This window comes from Papaver somniferum, chromosome 1 (genome assembly GCF_003573695.1).
Source record: "Papaver somniferum cultivar HN1 chromosome 1, ASM357369v1, whole genome shotgun sequence".
Classification (NCBI taxonomy): Eukaryota; Viridiplantae; Streptophyta; class Magnoliopsida; order Ranunculales; family Papaveraceae; genus Papaver; species Papaver somniferum.
Genome location: NC_039358.1, coordinates 30081601 through 30107621, shown reverse-complemented (window position 1 = coordinate 30107621; position 26021 = coordinate 30081601). Strand labels below are relative to the sequence as shown.

General features: G+C 35.8%; 1 protein-coding gene and 1 pseudogene across 1 annotated transcript; both read left to right on the top strand.

The window, feature by feature from the left end:
• Nucleotides 1-6312, top strand: part of LOC113275574 — a 29627-nt pseudogene extending 23315 nt beyond the window's left edge.
• A 2268-nt stretch (nt 6313-8580) lies between these two features.
• LOC113326933 (berberine bridge enzyme-like 8) lies at nt 8581-10290 on the top strand. Its single transcript, XM_026574593.1, has one exon. The coding sequence runs from the start codon at nt 8595-8597 to the stop codon at nt 10188-10190; it is 1596 nt and encodes a 531-aa protein (XP_026430378.1). The 5' UTR covers nt 8581-8594; the 3' UTR covers nt 10191-10290.
• The last annotated feature ends 15731 nt before the right edge of the window (nt 10291-26021 follow it).

The following is a 26021-nucleotide window of genomic DNA, read 5'->3' as shown; positions in this document are numbered from 1 at the left end:
GAGGGATGGTAGAAAACAAGGAAATTGAGCTCCAATTTTGTCCAACACAAGAACAAAATGCGGACATATTCACAAAAGCAGTCACGGCGGATAAGTTCAACCATTTTAGAGAAAAGCTTAACATCACAAATTAAGAGGGGGTGTTAAAGATATTAGATAATTTGTGATGGTCTAGATTAGCTAAAACACCCATGGGCTTATCTCCATTGATTGGGCCCAGTCTAGAGATATCTAGACTCTTCTCTTTTTTGGTTAGAAATTCAATTGTAGACTCTAAAATATTCCATGTCTCTAGGTCCCTTGGTCATGGTCTAGAATATTCAATCTCTAGACTAATCTTAGATTGATCAAGTGTTCTCTAGAATGTTTTATTTCTAGAGTTTTCCATTGATCCTATAAATAGGCAATCAATGGGTTCATTTTGATCATCCAACAACAATCAAAAACTCAAGTGAGTGAAGAAGTGAGTAGAGTGAGAGCTAGAGTTAGTAAGAGCCAAAGAGCCTTTTGTAAACATAGTGAGCCAAAGAGCTACACTAAATTTCCTTGTAAACATTTTCCATTTAAAAAATTAATCAAAGCCTCACTTTTCTTAAACCAATAATTTTCAATTAACCAACCTCTTTTCCTATACCCATTTCTCAAATCATTTCCATAAATCCCATCACACTTCCGCATTGCGTCAACAGAAAAAACACGAGTTTTCTTACATTACATTTGATTATGGGTATTGGGTATTTGAGAAAAGGTTCTTTTTTTTTGGGTTCCGCGGGTGTTTTAGATTCCACTAATTTTCTTAGTTTGATAGTGAACTAATAATAGAATAATTTGTTCAATTACATTTCCCTCACACGGCACACATATATGTAAAATTTGAGTAAGATAGTGGTCTAATGCATTGCATTTTGACATTTCTCAGCGAGCTCACTAGCATGTATGACCCGAAGCAAGTAAAAGACATCAGTTTGGATGTAAGTATATTCATTCATTCACTAATGGATAACATACTTCACGAAACAAAGGTTTTTGTTTGATTTCCATATATATATGAACTGTTACAATTTTCAGGATTTGGATATGGCTTTGAAGGAATCAGGTCTGGAACATGCATTTATTTCTGGTGAAAACAATATAAGGAAACACATAGGTTGATCTGGTTGATTTTTAATTATAGTCAGTACTTAACCCCATCCTATTGCTCTGTAACTTCAACTGTTAGAAGATGCCCGGACTTGTTAATAAGATTTCAAAATTTCTGTTGATTCTTTAGGACATACATCAGTACTTCATCAGAATTGTCCTCTTTAACATTCCTCAAGTCACAAAAGTGGTTGGTTTTTCAAAATGTTTAATGAATAGTTGCAGGTTATTGGTTATAACATTGACGAATACATAATCTGCATTGGCTTCATTAGTAATCTGTGGAAAATGAAAATTAACTTTCAAGATTGTGCAAGTTATAAGAGATGGGAGCATACAAGTGCTCGCCTTTGGTGCCATTCATTTTAAAAAATATATTCTTTTGTTATATATAGGTAGCTTGAATACAGAAGTCTTTTTAAAAGTAGCTCGCTAACAGCATACATAGCAGAACTAATGATTGACTAATACTGGCAATTTGTTGTTTTCAAAAAGAGGATTACCTACCAGTTGACATGGCTTTGTTAAGTGTCTAATCGACATGAGTAATTACCATGCTTTTTTAAATCCTCATCTTGTGCATCCCTTGTTGTGTGACTGTTGCTCATTGAAAAATCTTATTAACAACTCCAGGGACAACATTTTTCTTGTAATTCTTTCCTGTTATTTACTTGAAGATTTAAGATACTGATAGAAAAGGAATCCTATAAGGACAATACTTTGATGATGCTACTTCTACGTCATAACATCACTCTGTGGACCTCCTGTATGCAGGACTAAATTAAACATTCAACACAAGCACCAGCAACGGCTGAGGAATAAGTATGTGCCGGAATGAATTTGCTTTAATCTGCTGCTATATTTTCAGTGTCTGTTTTTATTTTTCTTCATAAGGATGTTATATATTGATTTATTTAATCTGCAAATTTATTGAAGGCATTCTCACGGTTGATAACGGGGATTGCAATTGATATAGTTGTCAGCACGGAAGAAGGAAAGGACAAGGCGGAACTTGGGTTTCACTTTTGAATTCTTGTATCCGAGTGTTAAAAGTTTCAGATTCCGACTTGAAATATATGGGTTGGATTCGTAAAAGAGTCGGGTTTAAAATAAATGTTAATTCAGTCGATTCATGTTCATTTTTCTTTTTTTTTTTTGCATTTCTGTGTTCAAACATTTGATCATGTGAATGAAAACATTAATTTGAAAGAGTTTTCATGGAATCATTTTTCCATCATGTAAATCCTACTAAGATTGTTTCATTAATACTAAGATTGCAAATGCCGACATCAAAAACCAAGTTCTCGTTTGAACAGGTGGTGTGTAGATTGCTGAGAGAGGTTATACCAACCCATCTGTTTTTGAGTTGCTATGTGACGGTGCCTCAAAGTAACTAGCTATACAGGCACTTTTTTGTCGCTACACTTCACTCGGTCAAAGAGATCTAGGGGCCAAACACATTTGGTAGTGGTTTAAATTTAATGGACATAAGTTTATAGCAGCCGAGATGGTGTGTAGTTGCAATTTTGGTTGCTTGACCACTAAAGCGACTAAAATTCTGGGCTCTTGCTAAGATTTTGATAAAATGCGATACAATTATATGAAACGAGATACAAATTACAAAATCGAGAAAACCCCCGCATATATATCATTTTTAATATTTTTTTTGGATATTTGCTTTGCTTCAAATGATATGATATTTCACATGGAAAGTAGTAGGATGCTAGAAAAGGGGCATAAGACCCTATACAAGTAGAAGACAAATGCAAACGACCTCATTAGGATCATTTCCATGGGAGGTATCTATCAAATCAGACGAAACAAGTCATACAATGGAAACCAAACAAACAAAACGATTTGAACTTGCCCATAAATGAAACTTTTGGATCTTTAAAATTTTGAATACTAATTCTTATTTGCATTACAGCATAGCACGAGGCAGAGAAAAAGGATTGGTAGTTTCATATGATTGATAGAACATGGGGCAATACTTCTTATTCGCATTGAAGGACGATAGCTTCTTATATTTCTTATATTTCGAGGATTAGTACTTCTTAAAGGACATTTCCAACTTCGTACAAGACAAGGCTTCGGAACTTCGCAAAAGAATAGAGGCAAGTATATACTTTTCAAGTTAGCATTCTTTTGCTCATTCCTTCACCAACAAAGATCAACGACTACTCCAACAACACGCGTCTCGTTTCAACAACAACGACAAAATGGATTTTTCCTTAAGGATCGCTCTTCAAGCAATGCTCAAGGAAAAAAGGGAAAAATGTGGATATCAAAAATGACACTCAACGCGTGGCGCCAAATAAAAGCCGATATAACTTAGTGTCCCTAGGATTGCCTTCATTGTAGTATGAATGATTAAGTCCTCCTTTAAGCATGTGTTGATTCCATCGAAAATAGGAATGCGATGCGTAAATTGTAAAAGAAGAACTCATCTCGTGGAGAAAAGCTCCACTTCAACCTGACAGTTCAATCCCAACAAAGAAAGGCACACCACATCACCGACGAAGAATTAGCTCCAAGGAATCAATAAACAAGGTCAAGTTTTGGAACAGTCCAGGGCAGCTCGTCAGGACCAGTCATCTCGTTCCAAAAAAAGAAGCAGCGAAGGGAAGCGGATTCTTGGCGAAGAATAAAGCCCGGGCAAAGATCAGATAGGGAAGAAGAGTGATAGACGAAGTTTACTTCGTCAGACGTTCCAGCGAAGGCAATTCATATTTGAATCATGATTGGCGAAGTAGCAGCAAAGTAGGGTGGATAGTTTGATCGTCTTCGTATGAGCTGTCAAGGGTAAAGGAAGAAGAACTTCTGCGAAGTTTACTTCGTCAGCAACTTTGGTAAAGAAAAATCAACGAAGTATTTGGAAGAAGTTACTTCGTCACCAATTTCGACGAAGATAAAATAGCTCAGACCGTCCAGGTCAACTCGTCGGAATTAGAGAAAATGGTTAAAGCTACTTCGTGGAGTAGCTTCGTGAATATTTACCTCGCGGGAATGATTCACTTCTTGAAGTATTTACCTCGTGAAGATTTAAAGCCGCTTCGTCGACAATCATTACGCTCAAAAGAAGTGGTCGAAGCATGAACCGTAAGGGACAAAGAGGACCAGCAACTGGCGAGATGATTCACTTCGTGGAATACCCAAAGAAGGATATGAGAGGAACTTCGTGAAGATCAAGAAGAGGACGACGGGTAAAGGGGAGTATTCTTTCTTATTTTTGATTTTAAAATTTGTTGCAGGGATAATCAGTTATGATTCGAAGACACAAAGTGGTAAAGCCGACGAGGCCGTTGCCTACAAAGTAAAGCCGACGAGGACGTTGCCTAGTTGCTGGTAGAGTTGAAAGATGGTGCTATAGTTGGATTGAAAAGAGAGGAAGATTGAGCTTTAATGGAAACTGCTGCTGCTGCCGGGAACAAGGGAGCAACCATGGTTGATAAAACTTTAATGGACGATGCAAAGAAAGTGGAGGAAGAGTTGCATCAATAGAAACTACTTCGTGAAATTTACTTTGTCACGGGGAGATAAACCAAGTTCCGACAAACAGTCTGTTAACACAAACCAATGCGCACCCTTTAGAAGCACGAGGCAGCGAAGAAGCAAGAGGCAGCGAATCATAATTAAGCTAAGTACCCTTTCCTTGAATATTTATCTCTACTTAAAAACACTTTCAATCGCACAATACTTTGGCAAAATGATTTTCACAAACATTTTCAATCGTAAAATTTCAAAAATTATTGATAAAATGCGATACAATTATATGAAACGAGATACAAATTACAAAATCGAGAAAACCCCCGCACATATATCAATTTTAATATTTTTTTTGGATATTTCCTTTGCTTTAAATGATATGATATTTCACATGGAAAGTAGTAGGATGCTAGAAAAGGGGCATAAGACCCTATACAAGTAGAAGACAAATGCAAACGACCTCATTAGGATCATTTCCATGGGAGGTATCTATCAAATCAGACGAAATAAGTCATACAATGGAAACCAAACAAACAAAACGATTTGAACTTGCCCATAAATGAAACTTTTGGATCTTTAAAATTTTGAATACTAATTCTTATTTGCATTACAGCATAGCACGAGGCAGAGAACAAGGATTGGTAGTTTCATATGATTGATAGAACATGGGGCAATACTTCTTATTCGCATTGAAGGACGATAGCTTCTTATATTTCTTATATTTCGAGGATTAGTACTTCTTAAAGGACACTTCCAACTTCGTACAAGACAAGGCTTCGGAACTTCGCAAAAGAATAGAGGCAAGTATACACTTTTCAAGTTAGCATTCTTTCGCTCGTTCCTTCACCAACAAAGATCAACGACTACTCCAACAACACGCGTCTCGTTTCAACAACAACGACAAAATGGATTTTTCCTTAAGGATCGCTCTTCAAGCAATGCTCAAGGAAAAAAGGGCAAAATGTGGATATCAAAAATGACACTCAACGCGTGGTGCCAAATAAAAGCCGATACAACTTAGTGTCCCTAGGATTGCCTCCATTGTATCTTACCTTAGCTTCCTTAATTTGTGAGTAAAGGATATATATGTAATTTCCACCTCCCAACCCTAGTACATAAGGAAAAAGTTCAAGAGAGAGAGGGGAGAGAGACACATGGAGGGAGGCACACCATCTTCTTCTCATCCATCTCCTGGAGTTAGAGCTTCAACAATATCCCATTACTGGAGTCCCATGTAAACAAATATATAGTAGTGAAATCCGTGGATGTAGATCACATTGATCGAACCACGTAAAAAACCATATCTCATTCACACTTCTAGCATTTATTTTCATAATTTGTAGAGGAATCAACTTTAGATCTACGAAATATCAAAATGGGTGTGGCTGTAGGAAAATCTGCGGTTACAATTACCGTGGAAAAACTAGTTGTAACAAAATTTACGTGTTTCTGCAGGATGGTGTAACTTGCTTGGCATGGCTAAGTTCATCTAGGTACGTAGTTACTGGAGGTCTAGATGATAAAGTACGAGTATGGGATAGCCTCTCAGGGGAATGTAAGAAGACATTCAACGGTCATTGCGATGCCATTCAGTCTCTGTCTGCTTCTAGAAATTTAGATTTCCTCGTTTCTGTTTCTAGCGATATAACTGCACGAGTATTTGAAATTGCCGAATTCACACAGTGAAATAGATAATCTTATGATCTTATCTGCATGTATACTGTCAAATAGTTGTGTTTTGGAGGTAACTGACAGTTTATAAGTAATACATTATACATGCATTTGTCCCTGGTTGAATCTGTACATATTATTAAGTAATTATACGAGATTTACAATGGCCGTTTGTGATTTAGGTTTTGCATGGTCGGTGTTTTGGAAATGGGATATTGGTGGCAATGAGGGGTTGAGATTTTCTTGAGGTCTGTGATCGGTGGCTTCTGTTGCCACGAGGAATCTATGTGGAATGACGTGGATAAGTATATTCTTATTAATTACACTGCGCACAACACTGAAAACATAGCAACGTCATAATACAGTTTCGTGTTAGAACTTAGAAGTAGAATTGGAGTGGGAATAGAATCCTCGTATAAGGTTTATATATACTTACCTGCAGGACTCATCACCTATATATTCAAAGCTAAGTGATCCAGAGGAAACAACAAAATCTCTCGGAGATCACAAGAAGAAGAAGTGTCTATTTATTAGGTTTCAAGGTTTGGATACTGTAATGGCCAACCAATTGGAGATAGAGAAGCTATGTGATATGTTGTGGGAATATGAAACGCTCGATGATCTCTCCTATCCAGGGGGGAATACGGACGAAAGTGACACTGATGAGAGCAGTTCTGCAGGTTCTGATGAGGAAACCGAGAATCAAAGTGATGAGGACAGTGGCACCGATGGTTCAGTTCAATGTCCTAGTAGTATAAGACGAAGACGTCGCAAAAATGCTCCACTTCTCCGTAAACGAAAGGCACGTCGTGTAACTCGGCGCAATAAGAATAAAAAAAATCCGGATGAAGGTATTAGCAAGAAAGATGATGTGCCATTTAATGGAAAGTTCTTTCAAGTACTGTTCCATTATCCATTATTAGGGTTTTTTGTTGGTTATTATTTTTTCATTCTTACGTATTTTTATTGTTTTTTCTTGTGATTTCCTTTGTTCTTTGTTTTTTACTTGAACTTCGGTTTGCTTTATGTGATCATTCGATGCAATAATTGAATGGGGTGTTTGGGTATAATTTAGTGACATCTCATGCCAGGATTAATTCAATGTTTCTAGTATCTAAATTTTTATTTACTATACCAGTAATTAAGAGGGTTCATGGCTTCTAGGGGTGTAAAACGTGACGTCCCGGCACAGCCCAGCCCACGAAGTCACGTGCTTAGCGTGCTGTGCTGTGCCAGAGATTCAGACGTGCTGTGCTGTGTTGTGCCAGAAAAAATAAACGTGTTGTGCCGTGATGTGCTGGGCTAGCACACTTATTTTAGTTAGTACATATATTATTACAAAAATAAATTAGCATAACGAAAATAAAATGTCAGAAATTGGCTAAAACAATGATTTTCTTTTATGAAATATGCATCAAAGGTGATGTATTATGTAGTATTTTACGCAGTGGCGCGCTTTCTTCGCGTGCTGTGCTGTGTCGCTGTGTCTATTTTTCTGGCACAGCATAACACATTAAACAAACCTGTTGTGCCCGTGCTGGGCTGGTCACGTGCTGTGCTGTGCTCGAATTTTAACGTGCTGAATTGTGCCATAAACGTGCTGGCCCATCCCAATTTACACCTCTACGTGCTTCAATATCAAGAAGATTTCCTTTTGAATCCACTCTGTCACCTCCAAGTATCGCCCCTAATATTCCTCCACCATATCTTTGAACCCTGAACCATGAACTCTTGGAAATGGTAGGTCCTGTTATACGAAAACTGTGCATAAGTAATCAATGGTTGTAACACCTTAAAGATAATTTTACTCTACGTAACAAGGACCTTGTCGGGCGATTGGTTTTAGTGTGTGACCGAAGATTTTATTCAAACTATCTTCAGGAATTTAACATTCTAAGTTCAAACCATTTACGGAATTCAACATTCTAAGTTCAAACTATCTACCGGAATTCAACATTTATATTGACGCATTAAAGCCTTTAGTGACTTGACGCATTAAAGCCTTTAGGGACTTGATCAAATGCTGAACTTTCACAAAGCTTTTCGTGACTTTGGCTGTCCTAGCTAGTAGGGGAAAAATACAGTGAGATGTGATCTATGCCCATAATGTATCGGTAGAACTGTTGAATGTCCAAATCCTGTTAATCCCCATTAATAGCAAGTCTATGAGAGATTTGAATGTTCAAATCCTTTCATCGATTAATAGAAGATTTATGATGAGACTATATGTATATATATATGTGGTATCTGTTTATGAGTTCTCATTCATGTAAACAACAAAACCTGAACTAGCAAATATGAGAAGTACTACTTCATTAAGATCTTTCTTACTATTACCCATTTCAATATTATTATCTTTCATTGTCTTCTCGAACGCGTTGGCAATAACGCATGTAGATTTCCTTACATGCATTTCCCTTCATTCTAAAACCACTTCCATACCGATCTACACCCCGGAAAATGCTAACTATACATCTGTATTGCAGTCCATTATTTCAGTGTTAAGATTCAATTCATCAACCACTCCCAAACCCTTCCTTATATTAACACCTTTGGAAGAATCACATGTTCAAACCGCTGTAATTTGTTCTAGAAATCACGGGATTCAGATGAAAGTTCGAAGCGGAGGACATGACTTTGAAGGACTTTCATATGTATCAGATGTCCCATTCATTATTGTTGATTTGTTCAATCTCCATGAAATCAACTTGGATCTAGAGAATAAACTAGCTTGGGTTCAGTCTGGCGCAACTACAGGTGAACTCTACTATAAGATTGCGGAGAAAAGCAATATTCTCGGTTTTCCTGCATCAGTTTGCACAACGGTAGGTGTTGGAGGGTTAATTAGTGGAGGGGGGTACGGGGCCATGTTCAGGAAATATGGCACATCAGGTGATAATGTCATTGATGCTAGAATAGTGGATGTGCATGGTAGAATACTTAATAGAAAATCCATGGGAGAAGGATTGTTTTGGGCCATTAGAGGAGGTGGTGGAGGTAGTTATGGAATCGTCCTTTCATGGAAGATAATATTAGTAACTGTACCACCTACGGTAACGGTCTTCAGAGTGGACAGAACCTTAGCAGAAGGTGCAACTTCACTTGTTCGTAAGTGGCAAGATATTGCACATAGACTTCCTCAGGAGCTTGCCATATTTGTCTCGATAGGTGTAGCAAATGCTACTCCAAAAGATGAAAAAACTGTTAGAGCAACATTCACGTCCCTATTTCTTGGGGATGCTAAAAAGCTTAAAATTGTGATGAAGGAGACATTTCCAGAATTGGGTTTGAAGAACAGTGATTTTATTGAAATGCGTTGGATTCAGTCTGTACTTTTCTTAGATAACCTACCTACTAACAGTTCCATTGATATTTTAAGGGGTAGGTCAACCGTGAAGTCATACTTTAAGGGAAAATCTGATTATGTAAGACAACCCATTTCACATACAGGTCTAGAATTGATGTGGGAAAGATTGTTAAACGATGAGCTAACTGGTATGAATTTAACGCCATATGGTGGAAAGATGAGCGAAATTGCAGAATCTGAAACTCCTTTTCCACATAGAAGTGGAATTTTATTTAAGATTCTCTACTTCGCTGCGTGGAATGAAAAACAAGACGCATCATCTGAAGAGTATATTAGTCGCCTAAGAAAAATGTATGAATTCATGACTCCTTATGTTTCCCAGTCTCCAAGAGAAGCATATGTGAATTATAGAGATCTTGATTTGGGTCAAACGAGTAAAAATGGCACAGCTAGTTACTCACAAGCCAAGATTTGGGGCACCAAGTATTTCAAAGGTAACTTTGATAGATTGGTATACGTGAAGACTAAAGTCGACCCAGATAATTTCTTTAGAAATGAACAAAGTATCCCAAGTGTTGCATTTTAATGATTTAAGTTGATTACATATGTATTGTATTTGTGTGTGCTAATAATTATCTCAGTTATCTTTGAGTGAATAATACAAGTCCAAGAAATACTTAAGAATAATTGCTTACATAAAAGTTCAGATTTTAAATTGATAATTCAACTTGGCGCTTATGTTCAGTTTCATCTTTACATTACTTTCGACTCGAAATCGGTGAGTGCACTGCAGATCGGAAACGGGAGCAGATGATGCAAGTTTAATTTGTGTTGTAATAATGTTAGTACTAGTATTGGAAAAGCGGGGGTCTAATAACACCATCCAATATTTCGATTAGCAATCTGTATGGACAAACTCCAATATACTTTTTATGAGAATCAACTAGACAATTAGACTTAATCAATAAAAAGATATATCAAAGAGTTTATATCTCAATCTCTCGATTTGATCTTTACTCAAGCAAATGGAAATCTGCGAGTCTTTATCAAAGAGAGATAACTTGGACGGTACCAAAGACCAATGTCCAAGGATCAATCAATATCAATCAACAACCAAAGGTCGGATTTCCAATTGATGATCACAAACGCACAACCTGTATTATTTCAATTATAAAGATAAACAATATAATGCGGAAAATGTAATAACACAGACACCAAAATTTTTGCTAACGAGGAAACCGCAAATGCAGAAAAACCCCGGGACCTAGTCCAGATTGAATACACACTGTATTAAGCCGGTATAGACACTAGACTACTACAAGCTAACTTCAGACTGGACTATAGTTGAACCTCAATCAGTCTCCCACTGATCCAAGGTACAGTTGTCCTCCCTACGCCTCTGATCCAAGCAGGACACTGCGCACTTGATTCCCTTAGATGATCTCACCCACAACTAAGAGTTGCTGCAACCCAAAATCAGAGACTTGATAATAAACAAATCTGTCTCACACAGAAAAGTCTATCAAAGGATAAATCTGTCTCCCACAGAAGAACCCTAGGCTTTTGTTCCGTCTTATGATATGAAATCAAGGTGAACATGAACCAATTGATAATCCGGTCTTATATTCCCGAAGAACAGCCTAGATTAATCAATCACCTTACAACGGTCTTACTTGTATAAACAAGAGGACGTCGAGGAATCACAAACAGTGAGACGAAGATGTTTGTGACTTCTTTATCTTTCCTATCATAGAACTCTCACGATCTCAAGCCAATCAATAAGATTTTACTCGTACGATAGAAGATGCAAGATCAGATCTCACAACTACGATAAAAGTATTATCGGTCTGGCTTCACAATCCTAATGAAGTCTTTAAGTCGTTAACCTGGTTTTAGAGAAGAAAACCAAAGGTTAGAGGAGAATCGACTCTATCGAGCGCACTAGTATCACACAGACGTGTTGGGATTAGTTTTTCCCAATGCTAGATGTCTCCTTTATATAGTCTTCAAATCAGGGTTTTTCCTTAGGTAAAAAATAATCAATATTCACCGTTAGATGAAAATATGATTTAGATTCAAGCTAATATTTCTCAACCGTTAGATCGAAAACTTAGCTTGTCACACACACTTGAGATATACGTTTACTGGGTTTGTGAAAACCGTGCCCAAACGTGTACGTGTATGTTGGTTCAACATAGTAACCCAAAAGGTTAACCATATGAGCATTTGATATTAAACCTTGTTCTTCTTCACCATAACTAGTTCAATTGACTCAAATGAACTAGTTAGAGAGTTGTTCAATTGCTATGAGATCTTATGCAACTACACAAGACACAACTGAAACAAAGATGATTCGTTTCGATTTGAATCGGCTCATGAACTTTATAGCCACGGTTTGCATACTGCATTCCTTAGTAATTTAAGGTTCATGTTCAGAGCACATCTTTATATCATAACCCACTCAAGTTCGCAAACAAGTTCGCGGACTTAAGGCAACCGACAGAGTTTTCCAAACTCAGCAGAAAATTTCGGCAAAGAGACTTCCTCCAGTTCACGGACTAGGTTCGCAGACTAAACACGCAAACGAGTTTTTGGAAATCCTAGCATAAATTCTCGGTAAGAGAACTTCCGTCAGTTCGCGGACTGAGTTCGCAAACTGAGTTCGCGGACTTGGCAAAGCCAATTCCTCCGGTTTCTATCAATCAACAAAGTTCGTAAACTTCGGATTAAGGAATAGGACTTGTGCACATATGTGTTACCACACAATGCTTATATCCATCATTGGTTATATAGACCTAAACTCTCATTCCAACCATTGAAACATTCTTAAAGGACGTTTTATAGTTGTTACACTATTTCTCGTCAAAGCGATTTTCAAAGTGATTGAAACATTGTGACTTTCGTCATTAGGTGAAGATAAACTTGATTAAAGCGAAATGCTGTACCAACACATGATTTCGAGATATAGATAAGTAGAGTATACTCAGCTCGAAATATCAAATGTGTATGATCCAGTCTATATAGCATACGACTTTTATCTCATAAGAAGTAGGAGATAGAATAAATAGACTTTTGAGTGATAGATAAGTTCAAGTCTCCACATACCTTTTTTTTTATGAAGTTCCACGGTTCCTTGAGTAGATATTCGTCGTTGTATGATGAATCTCCATGAAGTCCTTGAGCTCAACTACACTTTTCTATCCTAGTGCGAGACTTAGCTATGTAGACTAGAAATCAAGACCCATAGTTTTGATTACTAACATTGACAAACATGCTTGATATAGCAATGCATGCGAGGTCGACCGAGCTATGCTCTAACAAGTATGATCTTCGCTTCACTAATAAGTAATTATTCCATAAATCAACACTCAAACTACTAAAATGAGCTACTAAAAAAAACATTACAAGATCTTTCATATTTATTTTTGTTGTAGCAAAAGTGTTTGTACAACAATTAATCCTCGATATTTATATATATGAAGATGAAGTTGTAGTCGTTAGATGATTCAACAGTATATGTCGTGATACGTTTCTGATAGATGAGAAAATTCCATCTATTTGGTGAATTGGTTCCTTATCAACTTTTGCTCTTCAATAATTGTTGGCGGATGAAATTGGAGGTACATGCAAAGACAATCGGATGCCTCAGTGAGTAAGAGATATAAGTAGGTTTTTAAGGATAGAGAAGGATCAGATATGTGTATCTTTCCAGTTGGAATTCCACCTCTATTTATAGTTACAGAAGAATTTTGTCTAGTTCAATATTCATCTAGGATACATTTTGACTATGTATTTTGACCAAATGCTCTCCAGTTTCAAACCAATTCCCTTTTTTCTAGAGATCTTTAACCTCTAGCTTTCAAAATTTATCTGGTCTTATCAGTAACTGATTCACGTTTCTTAAGGATTCGTAACTTATTGGGTGTATATAAGGGTGAGCATTTCGTCTGATATCCGTAGATTTAACCGGGACTAACCGTGCTTTTGCGGATGGATGTCCAGACCGCTCATTAATGAGTTGAATAAGGATGGCATTTCTGAAACCCAATGGATTACGGATTGGGCCTGAATGCAACCTTAAAATCCATTGGACATCCAAATCCGTTAAAATAAGGGCATTCATATGTAGTTCTAAAATATATACTATGGATCATTTAAGAATTCTTAAGGTGTTTGTTTGGGGTGTTGTCCATGATATTTTTATACTCTCTCCGTCCCACTATTAGTTATAAAGTAGGTCAACTAACAGTGGGACAGAGGTAGTATTTGTATAATATGCAGGATATGTAGATTTTATAAGGAGTCAGTTGTGTTGGTTTTTTTATTATAAATTTTGACTAAAACAAATCCATTGGATTATCTGTATCTAACCCGTCCAATTGTGGATCCATTGGATATTGGATTGGATACAGATGCCAAATTTTAAATCTGTAAAGTATTAGATTGGATACGGATGAGGTGAAAATCGGTCCATACTCACCCCAGGTGTATAAGGATAAATGTTATATGGGCTTTAATTATATTCCCAACCTAAGGGTCCAATACATATCTTGGGTAGTATTATTGGTCTGAAGCACTTGGGGGCCGTATACCGAACTATATGGTACAAACAGTTTCTTTTCCTTTTTCCTTCCTAGCCAAGCTCTCGGTTTGAAACCTGTTTTGAGGCATACTCATTTTTTTTAGACATACTCTGATAAGAAACGATTTGTTTCTTATTCAACGGCCAGCAACTCAAGCTCAAAATGTCATGATTCGAGGAACCAATAAACCAAAGGGGTAGCAATTTTCTTAATAATTCTCTTCTTATCATTAATCAACTCATAAGGCCTATTTATAGGCTACATTACTTGGAAAATAAGAAAACAATACTACTCCTAAAATACTATTCTAAAAAAATATAAACTCTAAATAAAATAATTAAATACTTAAAATATAATAAAATACCTAAATAAATATATTATCTCTAATAATAAAAAATTTGTGCTTATCCAATGCCTTGTGCCTCCATTGGACTTGTGTGCTCGCTACGCCCTTTACTTGCTAGCCAGGGTGGCTTCCACAATCTTGAGAGATTTAACCCGTATAAAGGATCATATATACCAAATATGCCTGAGTGACGCATCGGGTCAACACCGTTGACATGTTCCATAAAACGTGGTCTTATCATTCCACCCTCCTTAAATGGGACTTTGCCCTCAAAGTCCACTATATATATTGATACTGGCTCCACATGTGATCTTACCATTCCACCCTCCTTAAATAAGACCTTGCCCCCAAGGTCCGGTTTTGGTGCACCCATAACCTGCTTTTCTTTTCCGACAGCTTCCAGAGGAACATTGACCATATCTGAAATTTTAATCGGCTCACTGGGTGTTGAAGTTTCAATAATTGAATAATCAGATATAATTATTTGTGGTTTAACAACTTTAGCTCTTTCACGCTCCTTAAATTCTTGGAATGCGGATCTCCAATAAACACGATTATCATCTAAATTTTGTTACAAGTTAGCAGACACAAGAGAGGGATCATCACTTCCGAAACGCTTTAATAAAGAAAAACAAAAATTCTTCCAAGACCCTGAAATATAATCTTGCATCCACTTATACCATTTGAGTGGACTACCAATAAGGTGATCACCAGCTATTTTCACAAAATCTTTTGATGGAATTTTACAAAATTCAAAAATTAATTGTGCTTGAAACGACCAACCTTCAGGATCTCTGCCATCAAACTGGTGACACAACAAATTTTTTGTACTGGAGTGCTGGTACATACGTGATGAAACTGTAACCGGCCGTCTTTGTATATAGTTACCATTTACCAACGGGTAATAGCCTAGGATGCAGCCGTTGAGATAACTGGGCTTGTAATAAAAGATAATGGTTTGTTGGGCCCAGTAACCAATCGAATAAAAGATATTACGTGGAAAGAGACGTGTGGTTTCTGATGTTAATTATGACGATAAAATAGGGTTTGGTGGAGGTTAATGATTGATGGAAGAGGCCAACAACCTTAAGGTGTTGGATACAGGACGGGATGTTTTTACTGTAACAGATGGATGAATGCAAGTGGGTGGAAGTAGAGCGCAAGTTAACTCACCTCACCTAACAATTATGTAGCCTCAATTGTATGTTTCCCCGGCGCAACAAAACCTTGTAACTGATGGACGATGCTTTAGACAGACCGATGATGTCACTAGTATATGGACTTCGTAGTTAGAGATGTCCTCAATATCTTGTTCTGACTTGAACGTGTAAGCAACTTCAGCAAAAAAATTTTCTTCTTTTGTTAAATACGATGAAAGATGGAGATGATTGTAATGGGTGTAGTGACGATGATTGATGATGATTGTGGAAGTTGGGATAGGAGCGAACTTGTTCTGATACCAATTGATAAGAAAAGATTTGTTTCTTATTCAACGACCAGCAGTTCAAGCTCAAAAAGGTCATGATTCGAGGAACCAATAAACCAAAGGGGTAGCAATTTGCTTAATAATTCTCTTCTTATCATTAATCAACTCATAAGGCCTATTTATAGGCTACATTATTTGGAAAATAAGAAAAAATACTACTCCTAAAATACTATTCTAATTAAATATAAATTCTAAATAAAATAATTAAATCAAAACTAGTCATAAAACACCAAGGTGACCAAACTTGTGGTGCAAAAAATTCAGTCATATTATTTTTAATAAATAAAAACCGTTTGACTAAAAAGTGGCTCAAAAACCCCAGCTCAAATTATAAAGAATAAATTTAGTTTTTGAAACTTAAAAAAAAAAATACAAACATACCTTTTTTACGAATTTTTCTTCTTCTTCGTCTTCTCTCCTTTCTTTTTTTCTTCTTCTTCCGTTTTTGTCTCCTTCTCCCCACGATCACCGCCAGCAGTAACAATATATCTCCACGAAAACCAGCAGCAACACCTCCGTCACCACCAGCAGCAACACCTACGTTACCACCAACATTAATTTCGTCTTCAAAATTTGGTTTTCTTCTCTGTAATAATTGAGAAAGAGGGTTAAATCTAGACCGTGGTTCTTCAAAAGGGGTTAGTGCATTAAAACCTCTTTAATTCTTCATTGTAATTCGTATCTCTATAGTTTAATTTTGTTTTAATTGTAACTGATTTTAGAGGTTTGAAAATTCTATTTGTTTGTTTAAGATTTCGCAGTAGTTAGGGTTTTGTTTTTGAATTCATGGTTGATTTCTGTAAATTTAACTATGAAACTGAATAATTGGATGGGTTTTTACAATCTAATGTGATGAAAAAGAGGGTGTCAATAATTTAGAGTTTGGTTACAGAGAGAGTATGATTTGAGAAAACTAATGAATCAAGGTCTCATAGAAATATTCACAGAAGATTTTGAAGGCGAAATTGATGGTCTGGTGGAAGAAGTATTAGAAGTTGGTTCGACATGAATTAGGATATAAGATTGAAGAAAATTCGAAAATGATAGTTAGGGTATTGCAGGTTCATTGAAGTTGTGTCATTGCATCCAGAACTTGATATAGAGTATTCGTACTTGGTGATACCATTATCGGTTGGAAAAGGAAAATTAAAACATTCAAGAGTAAATTTACGATGAAACCGATTTCGGTTTCATCTAATTTTGGTGAAACCAAATTTGGTTTTCATCTAATTTTTTTTATTTTTTGAAATTTTATCGATGAAACCAACATTGTTGATGATAAATAATTTTATATTGAAACAAGTTTCTGTTTCATAAGATTTTTTTTGTTTTTGAGGTTTTATCGACGAAACTAAATCTTGTTACTGACATTTTTATTGTAAAGAGGACTCAAGTGCTTTGCTTATGATATTTGTAAAGTGACAGTTTATGCTCAACGATCTCAGACACTCTTGCAGAACAAGATCCGATTCGGCGAAGGTATTTCCTCAAATCATCCACTTAGTTTGAATTACTGAAGTGATGGAATCACAATTTAGAGCGTGTAATTCTTTGGTTTTCATTGAGAAACCAGGAAAAGTTGTATTGTTTTTGTTCGCGTTGGCTAGATAATTCCCAAGGCAAACAAGAGTACAATATAAATTTCCCCAGAATTGATGTTACATATGTTGTCATCCTTTTTTTGGGGACCGAGAGTATTGATGTTACATATGTTGTCAGTTCAAACATCAGAACTGATTGCCGAGGTCCAGAGATCATGCGAATCACTCCACGATTGAATGAGGTTAACTTGCACATCCTTTAGCTTTTGTCATCCTTTTTTTTGATCTTTTCCAAGTTTCGGATTTACCTGCTAAAGATATTTCAGACATGCAAAGATATTATTATTTAATATTGGATATATGTTGTTGTTGCAGGACATTAATAAGGGATGGATATCCGACAAAACACATTTCTGTTATGATGGACTAAAAAGGCAGAGGTCAAATGTTCCCATGATTCATGGTCCTGATGGATGCTTCAAGCCTGTGAGATGGCGTGATGCCCTTGCCGTGGTTGCAGAAGTTGCTCATCAAGTATTACCCAAAAAAAATTCGGTATTAAAGGGAAGTTGTCTGATGCCGAATCTATGATGGTTATGAAAGATTTTTTGAACAAGATGGGTTCAAAACAATGTGTGGTGTGAAGTAAATGGCATGACCCCACAAGATGATTTACGTTCTGGATACCTTATGAACATCATCATAAGTGGTCTTGAAAAGGAAAATGTTTTCCTTTTGGTTGGTACTCAGGATTTTATAATTTGTAGGCTTAAGTTTATCGGAGTAGCGGGCTTTTATAATTTACTGGAACCAAAATAAGTTTCATCATTTTTCGGTGGAACCCTTTTTGGTTTCATCATTTTTTACTGTTTGTTTCTTTGGTTTCATCTGCAGTATGAACCTTATATTTGTACATTACTTTCTTACATATAGTTACTGGTAGGTGTTCTTACCATCAGATGTTTCCTCTACAGATAAACTACCACAGACTCATAATTGAAACTTCATCAAAACATGGTTCATATCTCATATATGAGTTTTATATCTCTTTTAAGTTTGGTTTGAAAGCAAACATACAACTGCATCAATTCGACAAAAAAATGACTTCAACAATTGAAACCATTCATAAGCAATTAAAATATTTCAGAAACTATTATAAGCATTTTGACAGGAAATATATAATATTGCAAAATGCAATTACAACTAGTTGATATTTACATGTATTTATTGATATGTTTTTGTCATCATGATTTTTCAGTGCCAACTTTACTCTCATGTTTTCTCTTCAGCAGACTTCATTTTTCCCTTCAACGGGCTCTTCATGTAATTGCATCTCCTACACTCCCTGTATATGGTTCTGTAAATCTCTTTTTTCCTGTTGTGAAAGACGTAAATAATACATAAGCACATGAAAATACTTACAAAACCAAAATTGGTTTCATCAAAGAAACCATTAACTAAATGAAAATGATGAAACCAAAATTTGTTTCATCAAAAGACAATGCCAAATGAAAACACCAACAAAGTAGTTGGTCCCAGCAATATGCGAACTAAAGGTAAAAAGGATGAAACCGAAACAGGTTTCATCAAAGACAACACTAATTGAAAACACCAATAAGGATAAAAAACAAATGAAACTACTAACTAAAAATGGAAATGAAACCAGAGCCTTAATATGCAGTTCTTTGTTGTGTATCAAAGTTTTTATTTCAGATGCTAGCGCACACAAATGATGTAAAGAGCACCTATAAGGATATGTTTCTCTTTTTTCCCTGTCGTTAAGCCACATGTAAACATAAGCACCAACAAAGTGATGAAACTATAACTGAAAAATGATGAAACCAAATCTGATTCCATCTTTAAAACGTATTCATACGGTTACAAGTGACAAATCTTTAAGATTTTTTTTGACATTTAGAAGTAAACTAATAACTTAAAATGACGACACCAAATATGGTTACATCAAACAAACAACAACTGAAATATGGTTTCATCAAACAAACAACAACTGAAATTTGGATTCACAAATAACTGAAAATGATGTAACCAGATTTGGTTTCATCAAAAAAAAAAACACGCCCAACAGAAAACACAAGAAATAAACACACCCAAAATTGAACAGTGAATTAGTTTTCAATTGAAATCAAATGAAACCTAAACATAAAAAACGAAACTTAAAAGCAAACAAAAAACCCAAAAAAATCAAATGAAACCTAAGCCTAATAATCTTTTGATTCACCTTCAATTGAAAAAAGTGAAACATAAACCATTGGAGAATTGATACGATTTCTTACCTTTGGGAGGTGGTTTCATAGTTTTCTTTAGATTTTCATCTTTCTTTTTCTCCTGTTGATTTCGTTTCTTCACCATTTTTTGTAATTTTAGACAAATTAGGTCACACAAATTAAGCGAGTTAGGTCAGAATTTGCTTCAATGGTTGAAGTATGTAACCATAGAAGAAGAGAAGAAGGTAAAATCGAGAAGCAGAGGATGATTTTCGCTTCGATTGAATTTCAGATCTGGGATTTCTGGTTTTTGATGGAGTTAGAGAAGACTCAGCAGAAGTTTTATTTTCTTTTTGTCCGTTACGCAAGTGGAAAAGCAATAAACGAGTTTTTTTTTTAGTTTCTTTTGGGCTGAATTTGGGGAAGGGTAGTTTAGACTGTTAATGTTATTTGGGGTTTTGTGTCACTTTTGTTTGGATGGGTTTTTTGTGGATGGATAGTGACACCTTTGGGGTTATAACTCGCGACCCGTAATTAAATACTTAAAATATAATAAAATACCTAAATAAATATATTATCTCTAATAATAAATAATATGTGCTTATCCAATGTCTTGTGCCTCCATTGGACTTGTGTGCTCGCTACGCCCTTTACTTGCTAGCCAGGGTGGCTTCCACAATCTTGAGAGACTTAACCTGTATAAAGGATCATATATACCAAATATGCCTGAGTGACGCATCGGGTCAATACCGTTGACATGTTCCATAAAACGTGGTCTTATCATACTCATTCATTATACCATCTAGGGTGGGTTTATAAGGGGTGTCTAAAGGTAGTGTAATTACCTATATATCCTTAAATAATTTAAATTACTAGAGTGCCCTTATCCTCAAAAACCTAAAATCAAAAATCAAAATAAACTTTAAACTCAAACATCTTGGATTCCAATTCAATCAAGAAATTGATCAAGCAAAGCAAACACGAATCGAAGTGGGCGATGTTGGAGTGCGAAATCCAAATCTCAATTGCTCTCAGATGTATTTTAGAATGTATGTGTAACAAACCCGTCTTGTTTTTGATTGATTTTATTTTGTTTGATCGATAAAATATGATTTCAAAGATGAAATTAAGGTTTTCAGAAGATCAGTTCGGCTGATCTTGGAGTATCAATTTTGAGCCGAACCTAGTGTATGATTTAGAGAAACACTATGTTCGGCTAATGCGACTTGGATAGATTTTCTTCGAATCAGCCGAACCAAAATTCGTCAGTTACAGAGTGAAGTTCGGCTGATAACTTTTCAGCCGAACCTTAGTTTTTTGAAAATATACCTAGGTTTGGTTGATAACTTCTCAGCCGAACCTCAGTTTTTTGAAAATATACCTAGGTTCGGCTGAAAAGTTATCAGCTGAACTGTTCATCTGTCAGTAGATCTGGGTTTTTTAAATTAAATTTTTTGACAGATTCAACTTATAAAAAGTAATTAAACCTCGTATAGAAGTCTATCTATGATTTGAATCACACATTTTGGTCACTTCTAATCACTAATATCTCAAAATTCAAAACCCAAGTTTTTTTTCACTTCTTCTTCTTCCTCTCAAAAATCCCAACTTTCTCACATAAATTTGATTTATCTACTAATTCACCACTAATAATATAACTTTTAATCAATACTTAAAATTCCTAGCTAATCAAATCAAATCATAATCATTAACACCAATTATGTAAGGATAGTTATGACATTATTAAAAAGGGTGGATAAGGGGTGATGTTATTTTTTATTTAGTGACCCTATTTTGGCATTATTTAGTATGCCTCAAAAAAAATTTCAGTATGCAACAAAATAGGTTTCCTCCGTTTCGATGTGAACATCAAATCCCTTCATGAAGACATGAAGATTTGTTTACCGTCTTACCCATCATTCTAAGTGAAATCTTGTTCCAATCCGTAGATTTAAAAGTTCAATCTCAAGTCGATCAATGCCATGGTAAGGCGTAAAAATTGTTCCTGTCCTTGGTTGGAATTTGGAAACCACTTCGGTTGACTGACTGGAGGGAAAACTTTGAACATGTCTGAATGCTTTGAAGTCTGACTCATTTTTAACCTTGATCTCTTTTATTACTTTGCGACTCATCGAGTTCGAATCTGTCAAATAGACCCTAAAAACAGTGCGTGAATGAGACTGAATAATGTTTTTTTTTGTGTGACTCAGTTGAAAAATTATACTCGTGATCGGGTCATATCTGAGTCAGACTCTCTGGACATTCGACTCAGACAAGAGTTCTAAACTGCACTGTGTGCAATCATGTCCTGAAATGCCTTAGAGTGATAATATTGATTAACGAGTCATAGAAATCAAGATGCACTAGTATTCATACCCTTGTTACGAGGTGCGTATACACGGAATAATACTCTTTAACATAGCTGCTTAAGCACGGAAAACGGTTGCTGATATCTGCGGGATGAATCACTGAATTGTTTAGAAGGTGAGGTTCTGCTCAGCCTAAAACTCGAACTAAAGCTAGGATCACAAGAATATATTCAAACTCAATTTTAATTTCCATTTAGTATTGGAAGTTGCCGGTCATTTCCATTTCGGAGAGAAATTGCAGTTATTCAATATAAAAGTGTTTAACTCTGGAGGTGGGAGAATTATCAGTGGTTACATATCGTATATGAATTCTAAACATCCCTCTTAGGTTCTGCTGTTCTCCTTATCAATGCAAGAACTGGTGATTTTTCCACACAGAAGTACTTGCTGAAACACAGTAGCAGCATTTCCTGATCAAGCATCTTATTTTAATTAGAGCAACTGGGTGTAAATTTATGAACATGTATATGGGGATGGAGGCACTGAAACTTCAATAACTCCTTCTAGCATCTGTGTGACCTGACCTTCTTCACAGATGGCCTGAATGTTGGTTCATCTTGAATACACCAGATTGCTATTGTTACCAGCCTCTCGAGTGTTCTCATGTCGTTCATCCTTTCTCCGTAAACGAAGGGCACGTCGTGTAACTCGGCGCAATAAGAATAAAAAAAATCCGGATGAAGGTACTAGCAAGAAAGATGATGTGCTGTTTAATGGAAAGATCTTTCAAGTACTGTTCTATTATCCATTATTAGGGTTCTGTCTTGGATATTATTGTTTCATTCTTATGTTATTTTATTGTTTATTATTTTGAAAAATTCTTTCTTTCTTTCTTTCTTTGTATTTTTTTTTTTAAAAAACTTCGGTTTGCTTTATGTGATCATTCGATGCAATCACTGAATGAAGTGTTTGGGTTTGATTTAGTGACATCTCATGCTAGGCATTAATTCAATGTTTCTAGTATCTGAATTTTCTTTTCCAACCTACTTTCTTACCTCCGAGCCTCTAATATTCCTCCCCCATATCTTTGAATGGCGAACTCTTGGAAATGGTAGGTCATTATACGAAAACTGTGCATAAGAAAGAGTCAGTGGTTGACACATCTGAAAGAAAATTTTACTACGGAACAAAGACCTTGTCGGGCGATTGGGTCTTAGCATGTGATGGAAAATTTTATTCAAACTATCTCCCGGATTTCAACATTAAGTTCAAACTATCTCCCGAAATTCAACATTGATGCGACACATTCAAAGTTTTTATTGTAATTTAAATGCTGAACTTTCACAAAGCTTTTTTCGTGACTTTGGCTGTTGTAGTTGGGGGAAAATTCAGTGGTCTCAGGCGTTCACGTCTTCTTAATGTGATATGTGCCCATAATGTATTCAGTAAAACCGTTGAATGTTCAAATCCTATTAATCCCCATTAATAACAATTCTATTAGAGAGTAAAAGATTTTAATGTTCAAATAATAGAAGGTATATGACGAGACTATACATATATCTAACTCCTTTAAAATCCTAAGCTCGTTAAGCTCCACGTTGAACGGTGACCATCATCGTCTTACAGAATTGCTCCGGTTCACTTTTTCCCAAAGGAGAGAAAAAAGAGGAATTCCCATATAAATTCCAGGCGCAAAACATAAAACCAAAAAAAACCCATACCAAACCCTTTTCTGTTTCGCTCATAAAACATAAAAAAAAAAAGAACAAACCCTAAAAACAAACCCTACGATATGCTTTCTTCATGGAGATGATGATACAAAGAAAAGAAAAACAACTTGCCTCTCACAAATATGCTTTTTTATATTTATCATCCCAGTAACCAAAAAAAAAAAAAAAAAACGCTAGGAACAAACCTAGGTTTTCTTCTGTGGAAAACAAATCATCATTAGTTTTTTTTACTGAAGAACACATTTTATGTGCGGAAACCTAAAAAAAACCTAAAACCAGCCATAATTCTTCTGTTTGATTTAGGGTTCTCCTTTTTTAGACAGGTTTAAGGTTCCATTAATGGCGGTAGTGAAGGTTGCATGTGACATTTTTCCTTCTCTCTTCCTACTGTTATGGTTCTTCCTTTTTACGGTTTGACGTTATTAGTGATATTTATTTCCATTGAAGAAAGTATATTCATCTCTGTTGATTTTAGGGTTCTTCTTTTGAACGGTTTGATATTGGTGATTCTATAATTTTTGATGTCACACGCTGAAGGTTTCCCAAGGTTTAAAATCGCTCATGATGTTTGTTCCTTTTTTTTGTTCATGGTTCTGTTCAAAGATGAATGGTAAGTACAGAAGAAGTAGGGGAGGAAACACAAATGTCACCTTAATCAAATGACTTGGACTCCAAAGAGTGTTCTGATGCAAAGTTTAATAATTATTAGGATTCTTCAATTTTTAGTGGTATGTTATTAATATTGCAGCAAAGGGTTTTGATTTTTTATTTTTTGAATTGTTTGCTCAGTCAATGTCTTGGTAAGGATGGTTTCTGATCTCTAAAAACCCTAAAGTTATGTTTTTTTTTTTTTTTACACATGATAGAAAAAAAAAATCTTCTTGGGTGATGCTGTCTGTACTCACAAATTATCTTATGACTCGACATGTTGTAAATAGGTAGTCATTACAACCAGTGTGTAAATAAGGGATATCTTTTGTGTACTCAGCTAAATGTTTATTATCACTAAAACTACTTTGGATGCGCAGCATTCTGCACCTTTGTTTAAAACCCCTTTAATACAATAAGGTGCGGTTTGTGAGTCAGGTGGTGTTATAGAAATGAAGGCATCACTCTTCATCCTTACTCCTACTAGAGTCACAAGTTTGAGGTATGCTTCTCTTTACTATTTATTTATCTGTAAATTTTGTGATATGTGATTTTATCTCTAAGCATTGTTTTGATTTCATGATAAACAAGCCAGACAAACAGGCTTGCAGCTTAATATGTGTTAGAGACTGTCCAGAAGGTTTGAAAAAATTCACATTATACATATTAACACTTGCATGTGTAGACATTGCTTATTCAGCGGTGGCACATAACGATCTTTGTTTCCTTAATTATATTATGCCTTGGAAAAACACATGAAGTTATGCACTGATTCGCGACAAAAGGTGGTTGTCTGGATACTGTAAACCCAAAGAGGTGTATGGATTGGTATATATGCACTTAATGGATAATATTCCTTCGTGAACCAATGAGGTACATAGCATGGATTTTTTCTCTTCATTCTCATGAGTTTGGTATTAGGGTACACAAGCAATAGAAGGTTCTCATTTCATTTCACAATTGTTCGATAAAATTATATACCTATGTTAGCAATAATTAGTTCCTAATTCATAAAATCAAGATTATACCTAGAAAACTAGGGGATAGATAGATTTGTAAGCAACAAATAATGCAGCTGTGTATTGAGGTTAATAATGAAACTTTGTTCGGTAAATTTGTTGACACAAAAATTGTGGTGATTGGTTGATGATATATATGATGGCAGTGTCTGTGATGGATGTGGTTATGGAGGTTAAGCGGCTCAAAACAAATATATACCTATATCATTCATGGTTTTATCCGACCCATAATTTTAACGGAAGTGGCAGCTGAAATGAAAAACCTTTGGGTGGAGTTTTGGCTGTGTAATATAAGCATTTTGAAATTAAGTCGTTTTTGACCTTGGTAGAAGGGGTGGTATATGTTGTATTTGAGTTAGATGTGGTAACTGTAGCATTATGATATTCTCCTTAGATACTCATGGTTTATACTGCGTATGCCAGCAAATCACATAGGTCTACTTTCCGGAGGAAAAATAACAACTGATAAGGTGATCAACGCTCTCTCAATTTTTACTTGCAAGCCGCAAGCTGGACTACTCAGAATTTAA

Excerpts from the sequence above, each read along its gene's own strand:
- LOC113326933 (XM_026574593.1), top strand. The coding sequence starts at position 8,595 with ATGAGAAGTACTACTTCATTAAGATCTTTCTTACTATTACCCATTTCA.